The 26,980-nt window shown below is 41.2% G+C and overlaps 1 protein-coding gene across 1 annotated transcript in view; it reads right to left on the bottom strand.

Moving 5' to 3' along the window:
* Positions 1–26,980, bottom strand: part of ARAP2 (ArfGAP with RhoGAP domain, ankyrin repeat and PH domain 2) — a 419,396-nt gene that overhangs the window by 77,617 nt on the left and 314,799 nt on the right. The window contains exons 26-27 of the mRNA XM_089678380.1: positions 23,422–23,539; positions 20,414–20,539 (exon numbers count right to left, since the gene is read on the bottom strand). Of these exons, the coding sequence (XP_089534506.1) occupies positions 20,414–20,539; positions 23,422–23,539 (244 nt within the window). The remainder of the gene's footprint in view (positions 1–20,413; positions 20,540–23,421; positions 23,540–26,980) is intronic.

Raw genomic sequence — 26,980 nt, 5'->3', positions numbered from 1 at the left:
CAAGCTCAATATTCCCAATGTACATGTTCCTGAAAATGGCTGTAGATGTAAACTGGCTGGAAACAGTTGGAAACTAAAGAATCTCCAGAATGGGTCTAAAGCTTTATTCAGTGATTACATCATAGTTGCCGAAGTAACATTGTGGAGCTTCGCAGGACCCCTTCATCCGGCATGTGGCCATGCAGTGCACCATAATGGGTGGTATAATACTAATGTATTGTGGTGAGCTATGGTACAAAAAAAGTAAATAAAACAGTTAACCAGAGACTAAGAACACTGTAGAGTAGTTATTGGATAATGTAGACCAAGGTCCACAACCCTTATCTGCCAAATCCTGTCTAAATTGGACAAAGTATGTGTAGGTATGAATGTAAGCTAGGGACCTTAGATTGTACGCCCCTTGAGGGTTAGGGACTGATGTGAATGTACAATATATATGAAAAGCGCTGCGTGAATTGACATCGCTATATAAGTATCTGTAATAATAATAATAAATGCATTTTGTAGGTGCTATTTGATGCATTAAGCAGCCACATGCATTACTACAGTGCAACAGGGTGAACCTAATCTACAATGAGACAATATTAGAGGCATTTTGTGACCTAGAGAAATGCAACATATTAGGGTTTTTTTTTTTTTTAAATATTGGCCTGTTTATTTTGGAGTTCCTTGTCGGTGCTGTCTGCTCCTTCTTCTTATGAATGCTCCCTCAGAAGGCCATGTGCTGAGGAAACACCCATGCAGGTGCGTTCCTGATCCAGGCTGTGTGTGTCCATAGACACACACAGTGTGGCTCAGCCACTGTCCTCGCTCCCTCCTCCTAGGATTTGAGTGACAGGAGTGGGAATGGCTCCAATAGCTTCCACTGCTGTCAGTGTGACCTGTGACAGCAGGGAGAGGAACTAGCTCTGCTACAAATGGGACAGTGTTGGATCATGACCAGACTCAGGTAAGTGTTTAGGGATAGTTGGGGGGGGGGGGGGCTCAGGCAGTGGATGATTTTTTACCTTGTGCCTAGTGCATTAGGGTAAACAGCCCTTTGCATTTACAACCACTTTAAGGCTATTTTCTCTTAGGAACGAAGGTTAGTGAATGTTATATTTGTGCTGTGAAAGGAAACCAATAAAAAAGGATATTTAACACATATTACAAACATTTAGGGGATTATTTGTGACTTTAATGTGAATGCTAAAACATATATTTTTATATTCTAATATTTCTATTGAAAAGTATACAGATAACAGATATGACATTCAAGCACAAGTCATATTTCAAATAGTTGTCATCATAGAGAAAAAAGCACAAGTATATTGGAAAATCAACAAAGACAGTATAAACCATCATCAGAGAAACATAGCACAGCATAAGGATATTCCCAGACAAATGGTATATACAAATCAAAGAGAGTAATCATGGTTAAAGGCAGGTAATATAAACCTGATCCTCAAGGGACCAAAAACAGAGCAATCCCATCCAGTAAAGGTAACATCAGTAGTAAAATAAAAATTATAGTTTCAATAACACAATGGGGAAGCATGGGGGAGTATGGGGGGGTTAGGGAAAGGTTCGGGGTAGGAGGTATAGCTAAAGAGTAAATAAAAGAACCCCATTGTTCTCTTGCCTAAGGCTATAATCAGGGTCAGACATCCCTAAACACTCCTTCCTCACCCCAGACACCACCAAACTTCTTGTACACTCCCTCATCATCTCACGCCTGGACTACTGCAACTCTCTTCTCACTGGCCTACCCAAGTGCAGGCTCTCCCCACTCCAGACCATCCTGAACTCAGCGGCCAGACTCATCCACCTCACCACCCGCTCCACCTCTGCCACCCCCCTCTGCCTCTCCCTCCACTGGCTCCCGATTGCCCAACGCATCAAATTTAAACTTCTAATCCTGACCTACAAAGCCGTTCATAACACTGCCCCTGACTACCTCACCAACCTGATCCCCAAGTACCACCCTACCCATACCCTTCGCTCCTCACAGGACCTCCTTCTATCCTGCTCCCTGGTCTCCTCCTCCCATGCACGACTGCAGGACTTCTCCAGGTCCTCCCCTATCCTCTGGAACTCACTGCCCCAATCCATCCGACTGTCGCCTTCCCTCCCCACATTCAGGCGCTCCTCAAAACCCATCTCTTCAGGGAAGCCTACCCCACCCTCACCTAACAGCCATTCTCCCTCATTCCTCCCACCACTTCATCCCCCTCAGCCACTTCATTCCCCTCAGCCACTTCCTATTGTTCCACTACCCCCTCCCTCCTAGATTGTAAGCTTGAAAGAGTAGGGCCCTCTTACCCCTCGTACGCTGTCTGTTTTTGTTGTACTGTGCCATGTATTGTCCCTCCTATTGTACAGCGCTGAGCAAACCCTTTGGCGCTATATAAACTCGATGTAATAATAATAATAATAACAATATCCAGCAGAAAGAAGAAAAAAAGAAAAGGAAAAAAAAGCCAGAAAAAAGAGTGACAAGAAGAAGAGAGTCAGTCCAGGACTTGTTATGGAATCAATATATCATGGATCTAGGGATCCCATGTTTTATCAAATTTCTGAGTAGTATTATTAAGGACATAGGTGCGTCTGTCATTAACCATAATCCAGTTAAGTTTATTCTTGACATAGTCAAGGGGAACCATCGACTGCTCCCAATATTTGGCAATAGTGATTCTTGCCACCAAAAGAACGTATGTAATTTATTTCACTGACCATATGGGAACTTCATTAGGAAATTTTTGGATAAGGAAAGTGTCGGGGGATCTGCAGATATTTACTCCCGTCACAGAAGGGTGCATTTTCCCAACCCATGAAGGGACTAAGTAAGTTTGCAGTAGTGTTTTATAGTTAGCTTCTATTAATGGACACTTTAGACAAAGTATAAGCAATATCTTGCCACTCAGATAAGCCAAAAGCAAGATTCAGGTCTTATTCCCATAGAGTCATAGAGAGAAGCTTGGAGTTCGAGGGAGGGAGGTATATAGCATGGATATTCGTCCCCTCAAAGGCCCAGGGATTGGAAAGAAAGTTCAAAAGTCGAGAGAGTGAGAGGTCCACCTAATAAACTGAGTTTAGATTGTAGGAAAGATACGGTTTGGTTTTATCTAAAAATGTCCCTAGTGGGCATCTGTAATTTATCTTTAAAATGTTGTAAGGAATATAATCTCCTATCCTGAGTAACTCTTTATTAATCCACCGCTGAAATGATGCAGTTACCAATCCCGGTGGAAACTCTGGGTTGCAAAAGTTAGGGGCCAATGCTGTATGTGGAGAAAATAGAGACTTATGATAGCGCACTCTATCCCAGACAGCTAGTGAATATGATAAAGGTGGGCACAGTATAGGAGGGTGTAGGCAGCTAGGAAGCAACAGTAAAGATTCAATGGTGAAGGGACAGCAGGAGAGAACTTCCATGGAGACCCAAAGGGGAGTAGGCCCTTAAACAGTAGCATAACCAAATTAGAATTTGTGCAGCTTGAAAATAGGCTTGTAGATTAGGAAGATCAATCCCACTTCATGGTTTTGAGACATATAGGGGTTTATTTACTAAAGCTGGAGAGTGCAAAATCAGACTCACTTCTGCATAGAAAATAATCAGCTTCCAGGTTTCATTGCCAAAGCTTCATTGAACAAGCTGAGGTTAGAAGCTGATTGGTTTCTATGCAGAAGGGAGTCTGATTTTGGACTCTCCAGCTTTAGTAAATAAACCCCATAATGTTATTTTGTTCATCCGGGGTCTTCCATTACCCCAAATAAAGTAAAGGACCGCAGCCTGTAAGCATTGTAGGTCACCTTTCGGGACTGCTAGTGGTAAAGTTCTAAAGTAGTAAAGAAGCCTGGGTAAAAATGTTATTTTAGTTAAAGAGCAGAAGATAGTTGGCTCAATACAAGAGCAAATGTTTTTATAGAAATGTTTTTATAGACATGTTTTAATAGACCCTCATGTGTCAATATCTTGGTGCCAAAAAAACAACCATTAATTCATTATAAAGAGATACGCATAGACAAATATTTGCCTCACTTTATTGCCATTTTCTGTTCTGTGCATTAATTCATTCCATTGGCCTGAACAATAATTTATTCTGGCCAATTAAATTAACTAACCCTCAAAAGCTAAACATGCCTAGCATTAATGTTTCTTTAGACACACTTACAAGCGTCAATTATTTTTCTGGCAAAACGCCAGAAGTCAAGTGCTTGGGCATTAAGTACATAGTTACATAGTTAGTTTAGCTGAAAAAAGACAAACGTCCATCTAGTTAACCCAAAAAAAAAAAACAGCTATAATCCTATACCCACAGTTGATCCAGAGGAAGTAAAAAAAAACAGCAAAGCATGATGCAATTTGCTCCTGCAGGGGAACGAAATTCCTTCCTAATCCCCCAAGAGGCAATCTGATATTCCCTGGATTAACTTTACCTATAAATGTTAGTAACCTGTTATATTATGTGTAATTCATTTCATTGAAAATATATAATAAGAAAGCCACTCTACAAATGAAAAAAAATGTAATAACATTCTTAAAGATGAGTAAAAGACATAGCTGCCAGCACCAAATATAGGATACACTATATTCCATAAATGTATAACAAAACTGCGCAGCGCTAAAAAGTGAATACGTAAATAATACAAAAAACACAAATGACAAAAAGTCCATGGAATGGATGAAATAATGAGTAAATCGATGATTCTCTTCCCCAATCTCGTGTAAATGGAATCACCACGTACAAATCACCAAAGGATGCACAGATCGAAAAGGGCTGCAAGGGCTGAGACAGTGATAATAATAGGGGATTTTAACTACCTGCAAAATTGACTGGAGTAATGGTACGGCAGGAACAGTACAGGGCAAAGATTTTTAAAACTACTACAGGACAATTTTATGGTACAGTTCATAGAGGCTCCAGCTAGGAATGATGCTCTGCTGGACCTGGTAATCTCAAGCCATGCAGAGCTTATTATGAATGTCCATATATAAGAACATCTGGGTAGCAGTGACCATAACATGATTTAATTTATTGATAGCTGTAAACAAAAACGATCAATTTTAAGAGAGCTAATTTTCCAAGGCTGAGAGCTGCTCTCCAAGACTTAGACTGGAAGGGAATATTGGCATCAATGAACACAACACAGAAATAGGAGTTCTTCAAAAAGACTGTATGTGAACACACTGCAAAATATATTCCCATGGGCAACAAGTTTAAAAGGCTAAAAATCAAACCTATGTGGCTTAAAGTTAAAAAAGCTGTAGATTATAAGAAAAGAGCTTTTATTAAATATAAAAATGAAGGAACACTGTCATCATTTAAACATTACAAAAAATATAACAGAATATACAAAAAGGAAAAACGAACGACAGATTGCAAAAGATAGCAGGATCAACCCCCAAAAATTCTTAAAATATATTAATAGTAAAAAGGTCCGGTCCAAGCATGTAGGCCCTTTACAGAATAATCTAGAGTGGGTGACTGGGGACAAAGAGAAGGCAAATTTATGAAATATCTTCTTCAGCTCTGTGTATACAAAGGAGCATGGGGGAGCTCTTGGCCATAATGGGCATAGTATTGACACAGCTCCAGATGATCCACATTGGCTCATAATTGGTATGATTCAACATATTTAGACAGAATAAAGGTCACAATTGGTATGATTCAGAATATTTATACAGAATAAAAGTGAATAAAGCACCTGGTCTGGATGGCATACACCCACGGGTCCTTAAAGAATTGAGCTCTGTCATTTCAAGACGCACCTAGGTTTTAGAGAAGAAAAACAAGAAAGAAAATATTCTGAACAAATGGATTGCAGACATAGTGCAGGAGATGACCAGAGACTGCAGACACAGTACAGGAGATGACCAGAGACTGCGGACACAGTACAGGAGATGACCAGAGACTGCGGAAATATTACAGGGGATGACCAGAGACTGCAGACACAGTACAAGAGATGACCAGAGACTGCGGACACAGTACAGGGGATGACCAGAGACTGTGGACATAGTACAGGAGATGACCAGAGACTGCAGACAAAGTACAGGAGATGACCAGAGACTGCAGACAAGGTACAAGAGATGCCCAGAGACTGTGGTCACGGTACAGGAGATGGCCAGAGACTGTGGTCACAGTACAGGAGATGACCAGAGACTGCGGACGTAGTATAGGAGAAGACCAGAGACTGCGGACACAGTACAGGAGATGACCAGAGACTGCGGACACAGTACAGGAGATGACCAGAGACTGTGGACATATTACAGGGGATGACCAGAGACTGCGGACATATTACAGGGGATGACCAGAGACTGCGGACACGGTACAGGAGATGACCAGAGACTGCGGACACGGTGCAGGGGATGACCAGAGACTGCGGACATATTACAGGGGATGACCAGAGACTGCGGACATATTACAGGAGATGACCAGAGACTGCAGACATGGTACAGGAGATGACCAGAGACTGCAGACACGGTACATGAGATGACCAGAGACCGCGGACACGGTACAGGGGATGACCAGAGACCGCGGACACGGTATGGGGATGACCAGAGACCGCAGACACGGTACAGGAGATGACCAGAGACTGCGGACACAGTACAGGAGATGACCAGAGACTGCGGACACAGTACAGGAGATGACCAGAGACTGTGGACATATTACAGGGGATGACCAGAGACTGCGGACATATTACAGGGGATGACCAGAGACTGCGGACACGGTACAGGAGATGACCAGAGAATGCGGACACGGTGCAGGGGATGACCAGAGACTGCGGACATATTACAGGGGATGACCAGAGACTGCGGACATATTACAGGAGATGACCAGAGACTGCAGACATGGTACAGGAGATGACCAGAGACTGCAGACACGGTACATGAGATGACCAGAGACCGCGGACACGGTACAGGGGATAACCAGAGACCGCGGACACGGTATGGGGATGACCAGAGACCGCAGACACGGTACAGGAGATGACCAGAGACTGCGGACGTAGTATAGGAGATGACCAGAGACTGCGGACACAGTACAGGAGATGACCAGAGACTGTGGATGTAGTACAGGGGATGACCAGAGACTGTGGACACAGTACAGATGACCAGAGACTGCAGACAGTACAGGAGATGACCAGAGACTGCAGACAGTACAGGAGATGACCAGAGACTGCAGACAGTACAGGGGATGACACAGACATAGTACTGGAGGAGGTCTTCAACTTACAAGTTGACCTCAATGCACTGTTTACTTGGGCAACTATGTGGCAAATAAGGTTTAAGGTTAATGTTGATAAATGTAAGGTTATGCACTTGGGGGCTAAGAAAATGTATGCATCACACATACTAGGGGAGTACAACTGGGGGAATCAATGGTGGAGAAGGATCTGGGAGTTCTGGTAGATCACAAGCTTAAAATGGCATGCAATGCCAAGCTGCAGTTTCTAAAGTGAACAAAATCCTCTTTTGTATTAAAAGAGGTATAGACTCCAGAGAGAGAGAGAGATATCATATTACCCCGGTACAAATCATTAGTAATACCTCATCTGGAATATGCAGTTCAGTTTTGGGCACAAATTCACAAAAAGAACATTGAGGAACTGGAGAAAGTACAGAGAAGAGCAACCAAACTGATAAGAGACATGGAGGAGCTCAGCTATGAGGAAAGATTAGAGAAAATGAATTTATTCTCTCTTGAGAAGAGTATATTAGGGGGGATATGATCAACATGTATAAATACATCAGTGGTTCATATAGTGAACTCGGTGTAGAGTTATTCACCCTGAGGTCATCACATAGGACAAGGGGGCAGCCTTTACGTCTGGAAGAAAATAAATTTAATCTCCAAACATGGAAAGGTTTCTTGACAGTGAGAGCTGTGAAAATGTGGAATAGACTCCCTCAAGAGTTGGTTCTGGTCAGCTCAGTGGATTGCTTTAAAAAAGGCCTGGATTCTTTCCTAGATACACAGAATATAACTGGATATTAACATTTATAGGTAAAGTTGATCCAGTTAATATCCGATCGCCTCTCAGGGGATCAGGAAGGAACTTTTTCCCTTGCAGCTGCAAATTGCATCATGCTTTGCTGGTTTTTTTTTGCCTTCCTCTGGATCAACTGTGGGTACAGGATTATAACTTTTTTTTTTTTAATGATTGACCTGGATGGACTTCTTGTCTTTTTTCAGCCAGAATATGTAACTATGTAATAGATCAAAAGGCTTACTAGAAGCACTGTGACCCTCATAAGAGAAGTCAACAAAAGCTTTCATAGACTGCCAACCGATCATCAGCAGATAAGATACTTAACACCAACTCTTCTCCCATGAACCATGAACGGGTAATGTTGACATAACATTTGCATAAGGGAGAAAAGAGAAGGCTCTGATAGTGTAAATCTGATAAAAACTTTATTAAAATGAAGGTATAAAACTCACATGAAGATCTTGTATACAGGCGTTCTAAATAAATCTCCACCAGGCTTCGTTGATCAACGTTCCTCCAAATGCAAGAGCGCGCATGAGCAAGTACGTGACATGACAGTCTTCAGCTCCAGCTGACGCATTTTATCATAAATGACATTCTCAAGGCACCCATTCATGGGAGAAGAGTTGGTGTTAAGTATCTTATATACTGATGATCGGTTGGCGGCTGTTGCTTCAGTCTATGAAAGCTTTTGTTGACTTCTCTTATGAGGGCCACAGCACTTCAGGTAAGCCTTTTGATTCATTGGTGATTCACACATGGTGATTTCAGTTACATGAGATTGGGGAAGAGGATAATCAATTTACTCATTATTTCATGCACTGGGTGGCAGTCATCCACATTTTATGGACTTTTTGTCATTTGTGTTTTCCATTTTTAATTCATTTCATTGGCCTCAAAAATAATTTATTCTGGCCAATTAAATGAACTAACCAACCCTCAAGCTCTAAACCTGCCTAGCGTTAACATGTTTTTAGACGTGTTTACAAGTGCCAAGAGTTTTTTTCTAGCAAAGCACCGTTGCTCCTGGATGCACTGGCAGTGGGTTTTTTTCTGCATCTAAATGCCCCTGCCTCTAAACTCCTCCAATTGCTGTGTGTGCATGGACACATAGGCTAACATACAGGGAAGTTTAGAGGCAGAAAACAAAATGCCAGATGCCCATAAGAGCAGCATGAAAAATGTCAAGTGTGCACGAGGCCTAATATGTAATGGACTTATGAAATTGGGCAGCTAAGAGTAGAAAAGGCAAATTGGTGAATCATATGGCAGCAATATTTCCCAGTAAAACAGTATGAATGGTGATTCAGAATAAAAGTGATTAGACAATGGCTGAAAAGTGGTTATAGGTTCCAGAATGCCTCTATTAAATAAACCCCTAGTTGCTACTAGTTGATACACCAACTATCCAGGAGGTATATTCCCTGTATTAATTAAAAAGTCACATGTGTATGTAAAATGTTTGTATCTGACAGTAAAAAAGACTGTATAAGTTTCAATTATAAAAGTAGCGATGATTTAATAGGTCTTGGTCCTTGAAACATTTCCACTGTGACTGCCTAGAATATATCAGTATTTCAGGCACGTAAAGATCAATATAATGAATATAATACAGGCCTGCTAAAACGTTCTTTCTGGGATTATTAAAAACTTCAAGCTGTTTGAAGAACAAAAATCCATTGTTACCATAATGTCCGTCAAGATGTGATATCATCTTTTAAATGAATTTGTGATGACAGATACAGGAAGAGCTGCACGTCTAACAGAGATAAGTCATATACAGTATATTTCACATGGAGACACATGGGGCTATGTCAATTAATGTGGACACGTGAAGCATAGTAAATTGATCTGGAGAGAAATCCAATAGCTTTTTATGTCCAGGAAGGTGTATATTTTTGCCTGTATGTGACTATAAATTGGATTTGTTCCACTTAAGGTCTTGTGCCTTGCATTAGATCAATTTGGAGTGATCAGAAGATATACTGTCCAGCTGGAGTGTTAATAATTTGTGTCACTGAGAAAGAGAATGTAACATATGTAGAGAATGATGCTGAAAAATGTTAAAGTGAGAACCTGTTCATTATAGTGTGTTGTTAGAGCTGGTGTAAATGTACAGTAGATTGTGTACAAAGCATAATTAGTACTTTGTTCCTGCGTATGAATTGTTTTGCAGTGTTATTCTATAAATATGAGTAAGGCTGGTAATAGGTTTCTGATCTCAGTGAAAGATGACAACTTTCTGATTTGGCCTTTTCGACCCAATATGGGATAATATATATATATATATATATATATATATATATATTTATATGAGATGAACTTTATTTACATATTATCACCACCAATGCAAGCTACTAATTAAAAAAAAACCCTTTGTTTTCATCTATATACAGTATGTACATGAGGGCAACCTTTACCTTGATGGCCCCTTGGCCCCTCTCACAATACAAGTCTATTAGTCAGAGTTGAGTAAACCTTTAGAACTTTTTTTTTTATTTTACAGGTAAATAATGTTTTATTAAAGTTAAAAATAACAGCAATTAACTCAAGTACAGTGGGGCAAAAAAAGTATTTAGTCAGCCACCAACTGTGCAAGTTTTCCCACTTAAAAAGATGAGAGAGGCCTGTAATTGGCATCATGGGTAGACCTCAACTATGAGAGACAAAATGAGAAAAAAAATCCAGACAATCACATTGGCTGATTTGGAAAGAATTTATTTGCAAATTATGGTGGAAAATAAGTATTTGGTCAATATCAAAAGTTCATCTCAATACTTTGTTACAGTGGGGATTGAAAGTTTGGGCACCCCAGCTAAAAATTTGTATTAAAGTGTTTTAAGAAACGCGCCACACCCCAAATCTCCAAAGCAGCGAATTCCCAACTCAAAAAATCACAAATTAATTTTTTGCTTAAACAAATAAATAAAAGGAATGCGCTAAATAAATAAATAATACAAAATAATTTTATGTATTATAATTTTTTAATTATAATTATTGTATTATGTATTTATTTAGCGCATTCCTTTTATTTAAAAATTTGTATTAATGTGCATAAAGAAGCCAAGGAAAGATGGAAAAATCTCCAAAAGGCATCAAATTACAGATCTTGCTCTGGGTTCACTCGTACATGCTTGCTCCCTAGTCGGCCTTGTTTGTCCATAAGACATACAGAGTTTGGCTTAGCACCACACCCATCTCCTTCCTCACTGGCTGTGATTGAAAGCAGCAGGAGCCAATGCTGTCTGTCTTTCAGCCAATAAGGAGAGAGAAACCTTGGAAAACCAAGGCTTTGGAGCACAGCACTGGACCCTGGTCAGGCTCAGGTAGGTAATAGGGTGTCTGACAGGGGAGCCGCACACTGAAGGTTTTTGACCTTCAGTGAATAAGATGCAAGAAAAAAACCTTAAGCCTTTAGGTCCACTTTAAACTTTTATCTCAAAATATGTGATAATGAGAAATACACTTGATTTCTCTTTAAAGCCTAAAACCCTAAATAAGACTTCCATGTACATATATTTTTAATATAGTTACATTGGTCCAGCTTGTAACTATGCATATACCTCTAGAAGCTTGAAATCACTGTAGTAAGCACCCATACTCCAGTGATCTCCACTTGCTTTTAGGTCCAATGCCAAGCGGTTTACCTTCTGCATTATAAATACAGAAGGTCAGCACTTGGGCGTGGGTACCATTCAGAGAATGCTTTGCATTTTTCAATGACTGATGGGATGAGGTTGACAGCATGATGTCACCACCCCGCTGTATCATCAACTCCATCTAGTGGCTTCAACTAGTGTAAAAACGAGGGTTTTCTGAAAATTATTCATAAAACTAGATAGCATTTTTGCCACTAGATGGATAGGAAGAGTTCATTTATTTTAGCACATTTTGTGAAATTTAATTCAACTTGCGTAAAGGTTTCTGACATTTTTGCAACGACTGTTTCATAATTAGACCCCCTAGTATCCCCCCCCCCCCAGTATTCCAGCATTCAAAATTCAGGATACTATTCAGGATACATCCACAATAAAGCCCCACCTGGGACCCCCCTACCTATCAACTCTATCAAATACAGCTTATTTGACCAAACTCTATCCTGCCTCCTCCAACCCCACCATGCCTTCATAGGCCACTTAGTGCAATGGGTTGCCTTACTGGCCAGCAGAAAACCCTAGGGCCTGGAGAAGGTGGAATGAATCTTAAATATGTTGTTATTAATATTGGCATAGTACAGCATCCTTGGTTTTGGAAATTCTAGTGTGCTCTGAAAGCAATATGAGGATACGAGAAGGCACCTCCAAGTGCACTTGATGGTCACTGCTTTATGGCCCTAATACTACTTTGAAGGTTAAGCTAAACCTGCAGGTTCACATAAAGTGCTGTTGTGCTTGGACTGTGAATTATTAATGGCTTGCGTTTGTAAGAAAATTACTTTTTTTACATACATTAGACCATATTCTTGCTTCTAACAAAATTTAAATGATATGTGAATGGCTATGGGAAATTTTCCATGTCTGTTTCCTACTTTTTGTACATTAAATAGAAACTTTACTAAATAGAATTTTCAAAGAGAGCTTTAAAATAAAATCTGTACTAACAGTAGAACTGTGGTCTTTACTTGTCCTTTAGGCCTTCTAGGTCTTTGTCAGGCCTTGATATATTATGGTTCTTACGTAATTGGCAAAGCCTCTTGGATGCCATTGATCTGTGTGTAAGAATGAGCTGTAGGCACAAGTGAAATGAATACAGGGAAATCTATCCAATAAGAGAAAAAGCATACTAAGAACACCATTTAATAAAGACTTTTAGATACACTTTCAATAAATGCTTTACCACTTTAGCCACTCTCAAATCCTCTTTTTCAATTACAGTTAACAAGACAATATTCAGGTTGGTTTACAGCTATGCAAGGTAGTCATTTTAAATCTGAAATAATATACTCAGCCTTTGCATTTTTTTTTCAGTCTGTCAGTCATAAAGTACACAGATGGTCTGTGAAATTATTAATGTGTTACCCAGTAACAAAGAAACTTATCACATAACAAATGGTAAAAATAGAATGTTCAAAGCCGCACATTGTCATTTTTGTATTTAAGTAGCTTCAAGTCATCTATCACGTTATTATTTCCAAACATTTGCTTCTTGACCTCTGAAATGTAAAAGCCTTGAAGTAAAATTAATATAAATGCCTTATTAATACTAATCAGGAAATTTTAATGTCCTTTGGTTACCATTATTGGGTTTATTTAAAAAAGTAACAAGAAATGTGCTAAGTGCAGAAAGAACCAACCAGCAATCTTTTTTCAATTTTCAGACCGCTGTAAACAGCTGAAATATCAAAATTAGTTTGATTTTATGGGCTAACTTTGTACATCATCATTGCAAGTCAAAATGCAATTGTTAACTATGAATTTTGTGTAATAATGGTATGCATTTACAATATGTAACTTGTAACTGAAAAAAAGACCCCTTTTCACACTGGTGTACTTCTCTCACTCTTCTTTCCAGTGCAACAAAAGTGCCTGAAACTTTCACATCAGTGTGGTGCTTTTGTGGTGCATTTTAAAATCTTCTGCATGCAGAATCTTTGATGGGCTGTTTAAAAAGAACACCAAAAGCACACCTCCCATTGAAATCTATGAAAATGCACAAAAGCGTATCAAAAACACACCCGCAGTACATTGTTTGCATGTTTTTCGAGTGTAAGCTGTAAAGATGCTGGCACCCACTGGCATCTTAACAATCAATGTCTCATCCCTGCTCTAAGCTAGGGATTCTCAGCTGACAGCAGAATGTAAACAAAGGAGATAGTAAGTGAAAATAAAAAAAATGAAGTCCCCCCTACAATCCTTACCAGGTCCTGGTATTGAATTCGGGGGGGGGGGGGCACATGCCAAAAAAAAAATGGTGGCCCCCACTAAAAACTATATCAGGCCCTTATCTGAGCATGCAGCCTGGCAGGAAAGGAGGGGGATGAGCACCCCCCCAACAATACAATTCCACATGCCCCCAACATGGGGAAGGGTACTTTCCCAGGAGGGTCCCCCCCTAGAAAAGTACCTTGTCCCCATGTTGATGAGCACAAGGGCTTCTTCCCCACAATCCTGGCCCAGTGGTTGTGGGGGTCTGCAGGTGGGGGGCCCTATCAAGATCTGGAAGCCCCTTTAACAATAAGTGGGACCCCCTAGATCCTGGCTCCCCCCATGTAAATAGTATCCCTACTCATTTTCCGAAAAAGTGTAATCATGAAGAACAAGTTTTGACAAGTCCTTTATTAAAAAATATAAAAAAATGTCCTCCGATGTACATCCATTGTCAATTACGTCGTTCAGCAATGTACGTCCACATCAATGACGATGAATGATGGCCACTGACCTGCATTTAAAAAAAAACACTTCCCACTGACACATGACTTCTCCTGTGACTTGCCCAGTACTGAATAACATTCTGCTTCCCCCCCGTTGAACCAAACAAAGGGGTGGGTGTCACCCAGTGATGTCACCAGGTGACACTGCCCCCTTATGATGTCATTGATCAAATATGGACATGTCTATATATGGTCAATAGCATCATAAGAGGATGGGGTCACCCAGTGATGTTCATCATGATTGACATGGGCCTACATCCCTGGACAATGTGATTGATGATGGATGTACACCAGAGGGCTTTTAAAATATTTTTTGAAAAAGGACCTGTGGGGGGAAAGTGAAGTGTGGAGTGTCATTCGGTGCCGGGCAGGAAACAGGAGCAAGCAGGGTTTTTTTTGTGTGGGTGGGCAGCCTTTATTCATGGTAATTGACTTGTACCTTTGTCGCTGGAAGACATGATTGATGATGGATGTACATCAGGAGATCATTTCCCCACATGTGTCTGTAATAATTCCTATGAACGTCAGCCCCATGTTTTGGCCAAAATGTGGAATATTTTCCCACTGACGCAGTTCAGAAAACTATATAGTATTTTAGCCACTAAATGGAGTTGAAATCATAGGAATTAAGCTGATACAGAAATATACAGGGAAATTTATACAGACTGTACAAATGTGAGTGACGGTTGCCCAATGAATGTTTTATAAATAGACCCCTAAATCAATAAAGCTGAACTGTGTTTATTTAAAGAACAATGTTAATTGTTATAAAATTTTCTAAATGAAATATATTTCCCTTATACTTCTTTTTCTCTGTTATATTTAATTACATTTCATCTCCCTTTTTCACAGTTGCTTACTTGGCAGGGTCCTTTCTTTTAGATTTTTCTAGACGTTACAGGTAATCTGTCGTTGTTGTCATACAAAATTAATTCTGGAATCCCTCTAACCTGATTATAACTGCTAATCATTAAAAGTGTCCCACAGTATGGATGAAAACCAAGATAGAAAGTTAAAGGCTGTCTCTACTGACTTCTTTCTTCAAATTTTAGTTGTCTGGTTATCTTTGATTTCAATATATTCTGATTCAGAAGCCTGTATCAAGTATGCAACACATGAAGTTATAGCGAAGACAGAACTCATCCTTGCGGCTTTGCATACTTGTTCTGGGACGCTGATTCAGAGTATACTGCTGCCATTAGAACCACATGACAATAAAGACATTAGCATTTTCAGAAGGAAACAAAAGAAATGACAGCCTTGTACAGGTCTGCTTTATGCCTGTACTTTTAAAGGCTCCAGGCAGATATAATAGACACAAATAAATGCATGCATGTGAATTGGACTTTGTATCAGACCAGGGGCGGACTGACTATTTGGAAACTCGGGCACTGCCCGAGGGCCCGGGGTCAGTAGGGGGCCCCATGAGATGCCCCTGGTACCAGTTTCATAGGCTTTTTTGAGTTTGGGCAAGGACACAGGGGCCCCATGATCCCCTATTCCCGGGGGCCCCATGAGTTATCAGTCCGCCCCTGTATCAGACTCTTGCAGTCGCTTTTCATTATAGCATGGAGAGCTCAGGGAGGGAGAGAACTCACACAAGTATCCAATCTGGTGTGTTGCAGTGCAAAGCGAATGCTAATTGAAGAGGAGGGGAGGGTGACAGAGATGACATAAACAGTGTGTTGCTTTTCTTTTCACTGCCCAGCCAAAAGGTGCAGGTTGAGAGGAGAACTGTGAGTAAAAGTGAAAGATCAGGTCCCTTCCCCTTACAGAGTGAAAACAAAAAGAAAGCTCATCAACCTTGCGCATTACCTCAATAAAAAACTGGGATTTATAAAATGCAATGTATATACTCACAAACAAAGCAGTATAACACACGTATAAAATCCTAAAAGGAACATTGAAGTACAAGACCAGTGTGAATCACATCAAGAGGGGAGACTCTCAAAGTTCAGCTGACGTGTTTCAAAGGGGGTCCCTCTGAGGAAGACGGGTCCCCCCTCGAAACGCGTCAACTGAACTTTGTGATTCGCACTGGTCTTGCACTTCATTGTTTCCTTTAGGATTTTATACGCCTGTTATACTGCTTTGTTTGTGAGTATACATCGCATTTTAATAAAATCACAGCTTTTTATTGAGGTAATGCACAAGGTTGGTGTCAGGGATCCCGGCTCCGTCTGCCGCAATCGCGGCTCTGTCCCCCGCGCATGCGCATTGGCGGCAGATCACGCCGGGACACAGGAACTAGGTCCCGGCGAGCCGCGGCTGACAGGACGCCGCGCATGCGCAGTAGAAACCGCGGGCGCGACTCAGGTGTCCAATGACAGCCGGGGGCGCGTCCTAGCCAGCCAATGACAGTGCAGGGCGCACTATTTAAAGATGCCCTGCACTGTCACAAATTGCCGCAAGGTCTATATGTGATCCTGAATACCTGCTCCTGCTGTGACCCTGTTTTTTGACCCTGACTACGCTGCCTGCCCCTGAGATTGACCCGGCTTTGTTCTGACTATTCTACCCGCTCCTGTGATTGACCCGGCTTTGTTCTGACTATTCTGCCTGCTCCTGCGTTTTGACTCGGCTTATCCCGACTGTTCCTACGGATTGATTTACCTGGCTGACCCTGCGTGTGACCCGACTACTCCTAGCCCGCCGATTCGGTACCCCGCTTACCCCACGGGGCCACTATCCGTACCACCCTGCTGGGGCCGCCATCCTCTTCACAGCTGGCTCTCCTGGTACCTACATACATCCCCGGAGGCCTCCTCGGCCGCTGGTGGCCCGCTCAGAGGTCGTGACCTGGCCCGGGACTGTTTCAAGTCCATCCCCACCATCAGGGGCCCTGGTGAAAGCACAGCCCGGGCTTAGACCCCACGCTCTGGGTGGGTCTACCAGCTGGCAGATGGAGGGCTCCGCCTGGCGGATCCTAACAGTTGGTGAGCTTTCTTTTTGTTTTCACTCTGCAGTACTGTTCGGGTTTCCCCAGCCTTGTTAAGAGCTACACAATGTTTGATCCATTGGTGGATGAGCTTTCTGAGTGGTCTATCCATCTACCCACCCTTGATCTGGGTTCCTGAGCCAGGAGGTGTTGTTTCTGTTTCCCCTTACAAACAGTGTTGTATGGCAGAGCTGTGGTTCTAATTGTATAGAATGTAGTTCTAATTGTATGGCAGAGCTGGGTAAATATATTAAAAATGTATTTTATTTGTGCATTTATTTATTTACCGAGAGTAAAGCTTTAAATATGTGACTTTGTCCATTAACCCATATATGAGATGCAAAACAGATTAGAGGTACAGGATGAACAATCCTTCACATTGTTCTCACTGAATTGCATAGCCCCACTCCTAAGCTGGCCATAGATGTTTGAATCTCAGTCAGTTCAGCAGGGACTGGCCGAGATTCAAACCATGTATGGGCAGGCTGAATGTACCCAAGTTGATCGATCGATCGATCAACCTGGCTACAACCAGCCTGTCGGATTTTACATGTGATTATTGAAGGGATTAGCCCTTAAGTTTGATGTCTCGGCCATCTTGTCTCTCTGAGCCAAAGTTCCTCCATCTTAGAATCAGTATCCATCTTAAGTCAGTATTTTAAAAGAATTGACTTTCTTGTTTTAAACGGTATTTTGTCAGGAGTTAAAAAGTTCCTCTTTTTGTCCAGGTGCAACTTCCCCTTTTTCTCTTAGCTAGCCCAAGACTGAAAGTCTGTGGTGGGCTACATCCTGTTGAAAGAGTATTAATAACTATGGCCAGCATTAAAAGAGCAATTGTCTGCTTTCTGTGCTGTTCAAAAGTTCACGTTTGACGTATATAATAATAATTAACATATATGCCAACTGATTGGGCATGACTGACGTATGTAATATTCTGATTGGTTAATACATACCTGTCAATTGATTGGTTCTTATATTTCTATGTATTGTTTTAAGTTTCATATATAAGTTTAAACACGGAAGAATAAATTCAGTTCCTTCTGAGATACCACCTTGTGTCTGTGTGCATTTTCCTGTATCTCAAAGGGGGCTCCAGGCCTGAGGACAGACACTGATCAAGGCCAGGGGCTGACGGGGGTCAGTGGCTACAGGAAGGAACGAGAAGAGCCAATTCCTTTCAATTATTGCTAGCGGATATTATAGCCACTAGCAGTAATCACTGTGTTCTCCTGGCAGGGACGGCTACCTCTGGCGGGGTACACAATGGCTCCACTGGAGGGATTTCCCATGGGAGGAAAGAAAATCACTTTGTCTATGGCTGGCCTTATCTGTACACTGCTCACCCCTACTTCATTTACACATCAAGGACATGCAAATACCCCATGAGAAGACAGTGATGGATTGTCCATTTCTTATGGCACATGTACGGGGCATTTGGAAAACTCTTCTGAATGATGGAAACTGACTGCTGGAAAACGTATGTTAAAAAATGGCAGTTTTGCTGTGTTTACATAATGCGTTTAGTCATGTTTATGCATTTTTGCGTTTAGAAGCTTTTTAAAAGATAACCTCAGGAGACCTTCCAAAATGCCCAGAATGCATTTGTAATTCCCACTGACAGCTGAATGTAAAATAAAGAATTGCCGGCAATTACAAAATAATGAAAAAATGGCGTGGAGATCCCCCCTCCCATCCATACCAAGCCCTTCGGGTCTGGTATGGATCTTCAGGGGAAGCCCCACGCCAAAATGAAAAAAAAAAATGGCGTGGGGTTCCCCCCCAAAATCATACAAGACCCTTTTCCGATCATGTAGGTCAGAAAAGGGGGGGCGAGCAAGTGCGAGCGCCCCCCCCTCCTGAACCATACCAGGCCATATACACTCAACATGGGGGGTGCTGTCCCCATGTTGATGGGGACAAGGGCCTCTTCCCCACATCCCTGGCCAGTGGTTGTGGAGGTCTGCGGGCAGGGGGGCTTATCGGAATCTGGAAGCCCCCTTTAGCAAGGGGGCTCCCAGATACCGCCCCCCCCCCAACGTGAATGAGTATGGAGTACATGGTACTGCTACCCATTCACAAAAAAAAGCTGTAGTGTGAAAAAAAGACAAGAGTCATTCTTTGACAAGTCCTTTAATAATAGAATGTCCCCTGTCAATCACTATGTCTGGTCTGGTATGGATGGGAGGGGGGACCCCACGCCGTTTTTTTTAAATTATTTTTTAATTAACAGCAATTCTTTATTTTACATTCAGCTGTCAGTGGGAACCTCGCTGACAGCTGAAACATGATGCATGCTTTTCACTACTAAAATTCCACATGACTTGATAAAATCATGCGGTATTTTAGTAGCCTTTTTAGTGGATTCAAATGTTTTTTTTAAAAAAATGCTATGGGGTATCCTACCGCATACTCGGATTTGTGCCCTGGATATGGACCTGTCAAAAAACGCTTCTAAACGCAAACGCTTATAAACGCGGTTAGCAGCGTTTACAAGCGTTTGATGTTTGAAACGCTGATAAAATCTACTCCTGAACGCAAGTTTGCTGCGTTCAAAAAAACAACTGTAAACTCAAATGCCTGTAAACAACTGTAAACGACTATGTGTACAGGAACACATAGGAAAACATTAGGGTGAGTTCAGGGGCTGCTGAAAAAAAAAAGAAAAGCTCCTGAATATGAGTTTATCAGCTGCAGTGTACATGAACCCTTACACCAGTTCTGTAGAACATGGTGTGGGAAAAGAAGAGGTTTAGATTGCAGATTTAAAATTATGCTTAAAACTATGCTTATTCTGTAATCCATCTCCCACAATAACAATATCCAGGAAGGATTTTGGAATATACTATACTATACATTGGCTTATACCAAATAATCTATACAAGATATGTTGAAAATTAAGCATTCTGTATACCTGCAGAAGATGTGATGGATTTATTAGGATACATGCAGTATGCACATTCAAGCAACCAATAGCAATCAGAGATCAAAATGAACTTCAGAGATCTAAATGAATCTGATTACAATAAACTTAAACCTGAATGGGTTACTAAACATGGGATATCACCATAGCTCTAGTCTTTGCCACAATTTTATGACTTCGAATGAGGTTATAATAAAGAAAAAATGTAACCCACCAAAATGAAGGAGATGTTCACGTGTGATAAAAGGTTTTACAACTAGGAATGCACTTCCGGGATCAGGAAGCATGCTCCATCCTAAAACCGTTTCCAGTATATTTTCTTTATAATTCATGGGACGCTCTGTAAAATAAAATATATTTTCTGGCATTATTAACAGGCAATTATGTTGTGTATTTTTGTTTCTTCAAATTTATATTAGAATTAGATCTGTGCTTTTTATGATCTCCAGTGGAACATATAGTTATAGATACCATAAGGCACTAGTAGACCAGTGCATTGAGAAGCTCTTAATTACCTTTACATGTTTTTCTTTTTTTTTGCCTTTTCTTGCCACATCTAGAAAGGTAAAGGGGGAAGTCCCAAACCTAAAAATTTACAGGATAATTTTTTTTCTTTCCTCTGGCAATCTCTGAACATGTGTAGCCAACTCAAAGAAAAAGTGTATGCAGAAGACATTAAAGTGATTGTAAGGTTTTTTTTAATGAAAATAATAAACATGTTATACTTACCTGCTCTGTGAAATGGTTTTGCACAGATCAGTCCGATCCTACCCTTCTCGCCGCTTGCTCTAGGGGCACTGGTGTGTGCTCACTCCTGAGACTTGCTTTGTGTGGTCATAAGACACAGAACGGGGCTTGGCTCGGATTCTACCCTCTCCCCAACCCCAATGGCTCCTGCTGCTGTATCTGAGTTATTTAGGAACAAGACAGCCTCAGCGCTCATGTACATCGCTGAATTGAGATGAGTATTTAGGGGTGTTGCAGGGAAATCTGTATGCAGAAGGGTTTTTTTTCACCTTACTGCATAGAATGCAGTAAGGTGGAAAAACCTTCTGCCTTTACATCAACTTTAAAAGAAATAAGAAGACTGAATAAAAATCAATAAATATATTAAAGGGTAACTCCACTTTAATGGGATTAAAAAAATTGCAAAAAAAAATAAAATAAAAATAATAATAATAATAATATTTGTGGCACAAGTCATATTAAGAAAAAATTGATCTGCAACACTGTAAATTTCAGCAATATTCAATGCAATATGACAACCTGGAGGCGTTCTGTACACAGATGGTGTATGGAACTCCCTCCAGAAGTGTAAATTCCTGCATGTGTGATTGGCTTACTGATTCTCCCAGAAATCTGCACTAAGATTCAAGTCAGATTTTTGTCATCCCCTGCGAAAAAAAATATTTTTGGTGAGATACTTCTGAAGGGAAATCGTATTTAAAGGGATGTAAGACCTTGTCACTTTCCTCATTAGAACTCTGCAAGTACAGCAGCTGATTGATAATTATGAAATCACTCTAACGCACATTAATTTTGCACATGGACACAGACAAACAGCTATTTCTTCAGAAAAGCAAAAGATAAGAATCTGCAACAAGTTTGCTAAAATCCTTGCAATGTACATTGATCACCCAGAGTGGATTTTTTAAGTAGGCGGGTGATAGGGAAGGTTGGTGGTCAGGCCGGGGGGGGGGGGTGGTTCAGGTCTCAAGCTGTGTGTTAGGGGCCCCAAAATTTCTGATGGCTGCCCTGGCAATCAGTGATGCATCCCAAGCCCAGTTCATGAGGGTGATTCTGCCCAATAGCTGAATGTAAGTAAAGGGACAAGATTACTGGATGTTGTCATTGACCAAATGTGGCCTTGTCCATTTATAATTTATGACATCAGCCTGCATTCTCACCCCTTTGTTTCCAATCAAGCAACTGTCGTTTTTGTTTCAGCAGGTTGGGGGGGGGCTTCATTGATTGTGGTTAATAAATGATCTGCATCACTGGATGATGTGATTAGAGATGGATATCAATGGACCCCCTTATTTTAAAGAGGCTCCCCCCACATACTCCCACAACCAATCTGGGGTTTTTGTCCTTATCAACATGTGGACAAAGTGCTTTGTCCCCTCCTCATGTTGAGGGAATGGGGTTTAGTATGGTGCAAGAAAGTTCTGGAGGGTGACACATGGTCACTGCCCTCCTAATGAAAAGGAAAGTTGGTTCCTTCAGAAGTGATGTCGCCTCAGGAAACAGAAAGCGGAAGTGATGTCACATACAGCCGGCTGAGGGAAGTACCTGGCAATGACAACCATTTTATGTAAGAGACATGTGCTCCAGTGGTGAATTAGATAGGATGTTCTTGAGAAAGAGGGTTTTTAAAGCCCTGAAACATTGTTTTTTTTTCTTCTCCTCTCTGTTTTCACCAGGGTCTGGTCAGCTTTCCTTGTCATTACTCTATTCTGGGTTCTGAATTTCTGTATGTTTTTCTGAACATCAGCTCTTATATGTTTTAAGTGTAGCTCATTGTACCTATAAGCATGCATGTTCTTTGCTGTGATTTAACAATGGAGTGTACATCTTTGTTGTATCATGCTTGTTGTGAGATGACATACTTGGTTATCTGTCCCTGCTGGATGATTGTATGCACTGTATATGCCTAATACAAACGTATTGCTAAAGCAGTTTGGCTATGTGGTGTGCTTACTCTATACATCAAAACTATTATAAATTAAAAGAATCCCTGACCACTTTGTTTACAGTCCATTGGATTCTCCCACACTCTTGTCCAGATTAAAGAGGAGGGGCAAAAGGGCCAATTTAATCTGGACCTTTATTATAAACAGGCCTCTACCAGTAGCATATTGGACCAGGCTAAGTAATCTTAATCTTATACACCCCAACGACAAAGTAATATTCACACCAATACTGAGATGAATATACTCTTCCCTCTCTGCACAACCCTAGACAATAAAAGTTTCATTAGTCTGTCATTCTAATATCCATTTTATATACATCCAAAATGGTTGAGAGCACTCACACAATAGTTTGCAGAGGGCCCCTGTTGATGTTAACATGCCCCTGGCCATAGTATCAAAAGGACAAATTCAAAGAAAAAGTGCATTATCTAAAAAGACATGCTCTTCTTTCTGACACATTTCCTTCCAAGGCCCTATACATTTTGATTAAAAAAAAAATATGTTAGAAAATACAAAAAGGATAACACACCAAGTTCCCCATGCTCGATGACTTCAAATGTGGTCCAAAAAATGTCATTAGACAAAGTAATATTTTTTATACCAACTACACAGCTGGTAACCTCTGCAGCCTTCATAGTAGAAGACACCTAAAATGAAAAACAAACAATGTTTATTCCCTAGTGAAAATCTTAAAAAGAGTTTTACAGTATATCATGATTACATGTCCATATAGTAATAATTTACTGAATACCATCAAATTCAATAAACCATCTCCCACTGATTTCTTATCATTTCAAGGTATAACGTATTTCTGCTGCCATTTCAAGAAGAAAAATAATAATACTACACTACTCCAAAAAATTAAAGGAACATTTTGAAAATACCACAGATCTCAATGGTGAAAAATATCATGCTGAATATCTATACTGATATGGACTGGGTAATGTTTGATGGATATGATCAACCGACAGAGGACTGAATTCAAAGACACCCCAAAAATCAAAGTGAAAATATAATGCAGCAGGCCAGTCCATTTTGCTGAAATTTAATTGCAGCTGCTCAAAATGGTACTTAGTAGTTTGTATGGCCCCCATGTGCTTCTATGCATGCTTGACAACATCGGAGCATGCTCCAAATGAGACGATGGATGGTGCACTGGGGTATTTCCTCCCAGATCTGGACCAGGGCATCACTGAGCTCCTGGGCAGTCTGAGGTGCAACCTAGCAGCATCAGATGGACCAAAACAAGATATCCCAGGTGTTCTATTGGATTTAGGTCAGGCGAGCACGGGTGACATTCAATGGTATCAATTCCTTCATCCTCCAGGAACTGCCTGCATACTCTCACCACATGAGGCCAGGCATTGTCATGCACCAAGAGGAATCCAGGACCCACTGCACCAGCATAGGGTCTGATAATGGGTCCAAGGATTTCATCCGATACCTAATGGCAGTCAGGGTGCCATTGTCCAGCCTCTAGAGGTCTGTGCGTCCCTCCATGGATATGCAGCCCCAGACCATCACTGACCCATCACCAAAACGGTCATGCTGATTGATGTTACAGGCAGCATAACATTCTCTACGGCTTCTCCAGACCCTTTCATGTCTGTCACATGTGCTCAGGGTGAACCTCCTCTCACCTGTGAAAAACACAGGGCGCCAGTGGCGGACCTGCCAATTCTGGTGTTCAATGGCAAATGCCAATTGAGCTCTATGGTGCTGGGCAGTGAGCACAGGGTCTACTAGAGGACATTGGGCCATCAAGCCACCCTCTGAAGTTTGTTTCTAATTGCTTGGTCAGAGACATTCATACCAGTGGCCTGCTAGAGGTCATTTTGTAGGGTTCTGGCAGAGCTCATCCTGTTCCTCCTTGTTCAAAGAAACAGATACCAGTCCTGCTGATGGGTTAAGTACCTTCTACGGCCCTGTCCAGTAACCGTCTGTCTACTGGAATCTCCTCTATGCCCTTGAGACTGTGCTGGGAGACACAGAAAGCCTTCTGGCAATGGCATGTATTGATGTGCCATCCTGGAGGAGTTGGACTGCCTGTGCAACCTCTGTATGGTCCAGGTATCGCCTCATGCTACCAGTAGTGACATTGACCCTAGCCAAATGCAAAATTAGTGAACAACAGTCAGAAAAGATAAGTAGGGAAACAAATGTCAGTGGCCTCCACCTGTAAAACCATTCCTATTTTGGAGGTCATCTCATTGCCCTTCTAGTGCACTTGTTGTTAATTTCATTAACACCAAATCAGCTGAAGCTGTTTAACAACCCCTTCTGCTACTTAACTGACCAGATCAATATCCCAGTAATGCTATACTCCAATTAAAAAGTGTTCCTTTAATTTTTTTTTAGCAGTATATATATATATATATATATATATATATATATGGAATAAAATAGTCACATTTACATCACATATATTCATCCACTTAAAGTGGAAATCCAGCGATACTGACCCCCCTCACCACCTATCCCTCCCCTTCTTTTTTTTTTTTTCGTGCAGCCTTTTTTTTTTTTTTTTTGCTTTTCATGCAGCCTGCTAGCTAGTTAAATGATGCCACCATTACTTCCTCTTCTTCCTTGGGTGTTGTGGGAGTAAACTGTGGACATTACTGGAACATGAAGAAGGTAAGTAAAGTTTGTAAAACATCTACTACATGAAGACAAGTAAAAATTACATTAAAAAGTAAGTTCTACCTAAATTATATAGTTTGTAATATGGAACTATGTAGTCATGCGCAGTCACAAAAACAACAAATCAGAAGCTGTTTGTGATGGACCTCAGTCCTGCCTCTACAAGACAGTAGGTGAGTCAGCCTACCAGCATTAATATGATATTGCAATATCAGATTTTAAGGGAATTTTTTTAAATTTTATTTCTATTGTACATCTGCATGAAACTATAGCTAGCACGGTCTAAAATTAAAGCAATCCTACTGCACTGTATATACTGTGTAATGATAGCCGCAATGCAATGCAGGAAGCCTCAGATGTCTACAAGTATCTTCAAACAATATTTCTGTGCCTTAGAACCCTTGAAATTCTGAGTAAACTAATATAAAAAATCAAAAGGCTTCTGACCCTCTGCAACCTTACACAGCTCCCTGTTTGGAGACCACTTTTCACATTGAATAACCAATAGTGAGTTGTGGAAGGTAGGAGTGTGTTTTCAATACCTGAGTTTCTCTGAGAAAGTTGAGCACCCTGAGTTGAGTCCAGAGGAGCTGAAGATCCAGGTCAGAGGTGTATGTACCCCAGGGTGCCTGCACGGAATTGCAGCTATCACTTTAGAACACAGGTGTCAAACACAAGGCCCATGGGCCTCCAGGCCATTTCATGTGGCCCTTGCACCTCTCCTGCAGGTACCCCCTTGTATCCGCCCCCACCTTGTCTCTACAGGCAGCAGCAGAAAGGAGAATATAACTCCTCTGCCAAATCCTGCACCTCTCGATGCAGCTGCAGCACCCCCACATCTCTGCCTCCCCTGGTCTCAGAACTCAGCAGACTCTGGTAACTGACTCCACTCCTCCTCTGGTCCTCCTCCAGACCCTGCACCTTCTGCTGTCCAGCTCTGGCCCCAAAGGGGGTGCACGATGGTTTTAGGGAGGGTGTGGGATTCTTGACATCTGATGCAATGAGGGGTGAGGTGCTCTGGACATCTAGTCGTACAGATATAACCAGTCCTTTGAGGGCAACCATAATGCTAATCCGGCCTGCAATGAAATTGAATTTGACACCCCTGCTGTAGAAGAATTACAATTAGGGGGAACGATGCTTTAAAGAATTGAGAAATGTATAAGGGACCTATGCAGTAGATGGATCACCATGTATAATCCTCAGTCCAACGTATCTTTGTTAATGTATTGAAATCATCAAGATAAACTTTGACATATTTCACATCCTTCTTGGGAAACACATCAGAGTTATCTTGCTGATTACTTTCTGCATCGTACACTGCATAAAAAGGTATAGATTGCAGAGTCCTCTTGATATCTATTACTTTAAATTATTTGGACTGCTTTACTGCAAAGTGATAATAATTAAGAAATACAGAATCATAACAGTAAAAATATTACTAACAA

Source organism: Staurois parvus, unplaced genomic scaffold (assembly GCF_062004578.1).
Source record: "Staurois parvus isolate SC_StPar_1 unplaced genomic scaffold, SC_StPar_1.0 ptg000204l, whole genome shotgun sequence".
NCBI classification, from domain to species: domain Eukaryota; kingdom Metazoa; phylum Chordata; class Amphibia; order Anura; family Ranidae; genus Staurois; species Staurois parvus.
This window is presented reverse-complemented; position numbering and strand designations above follow the sequence as displayed.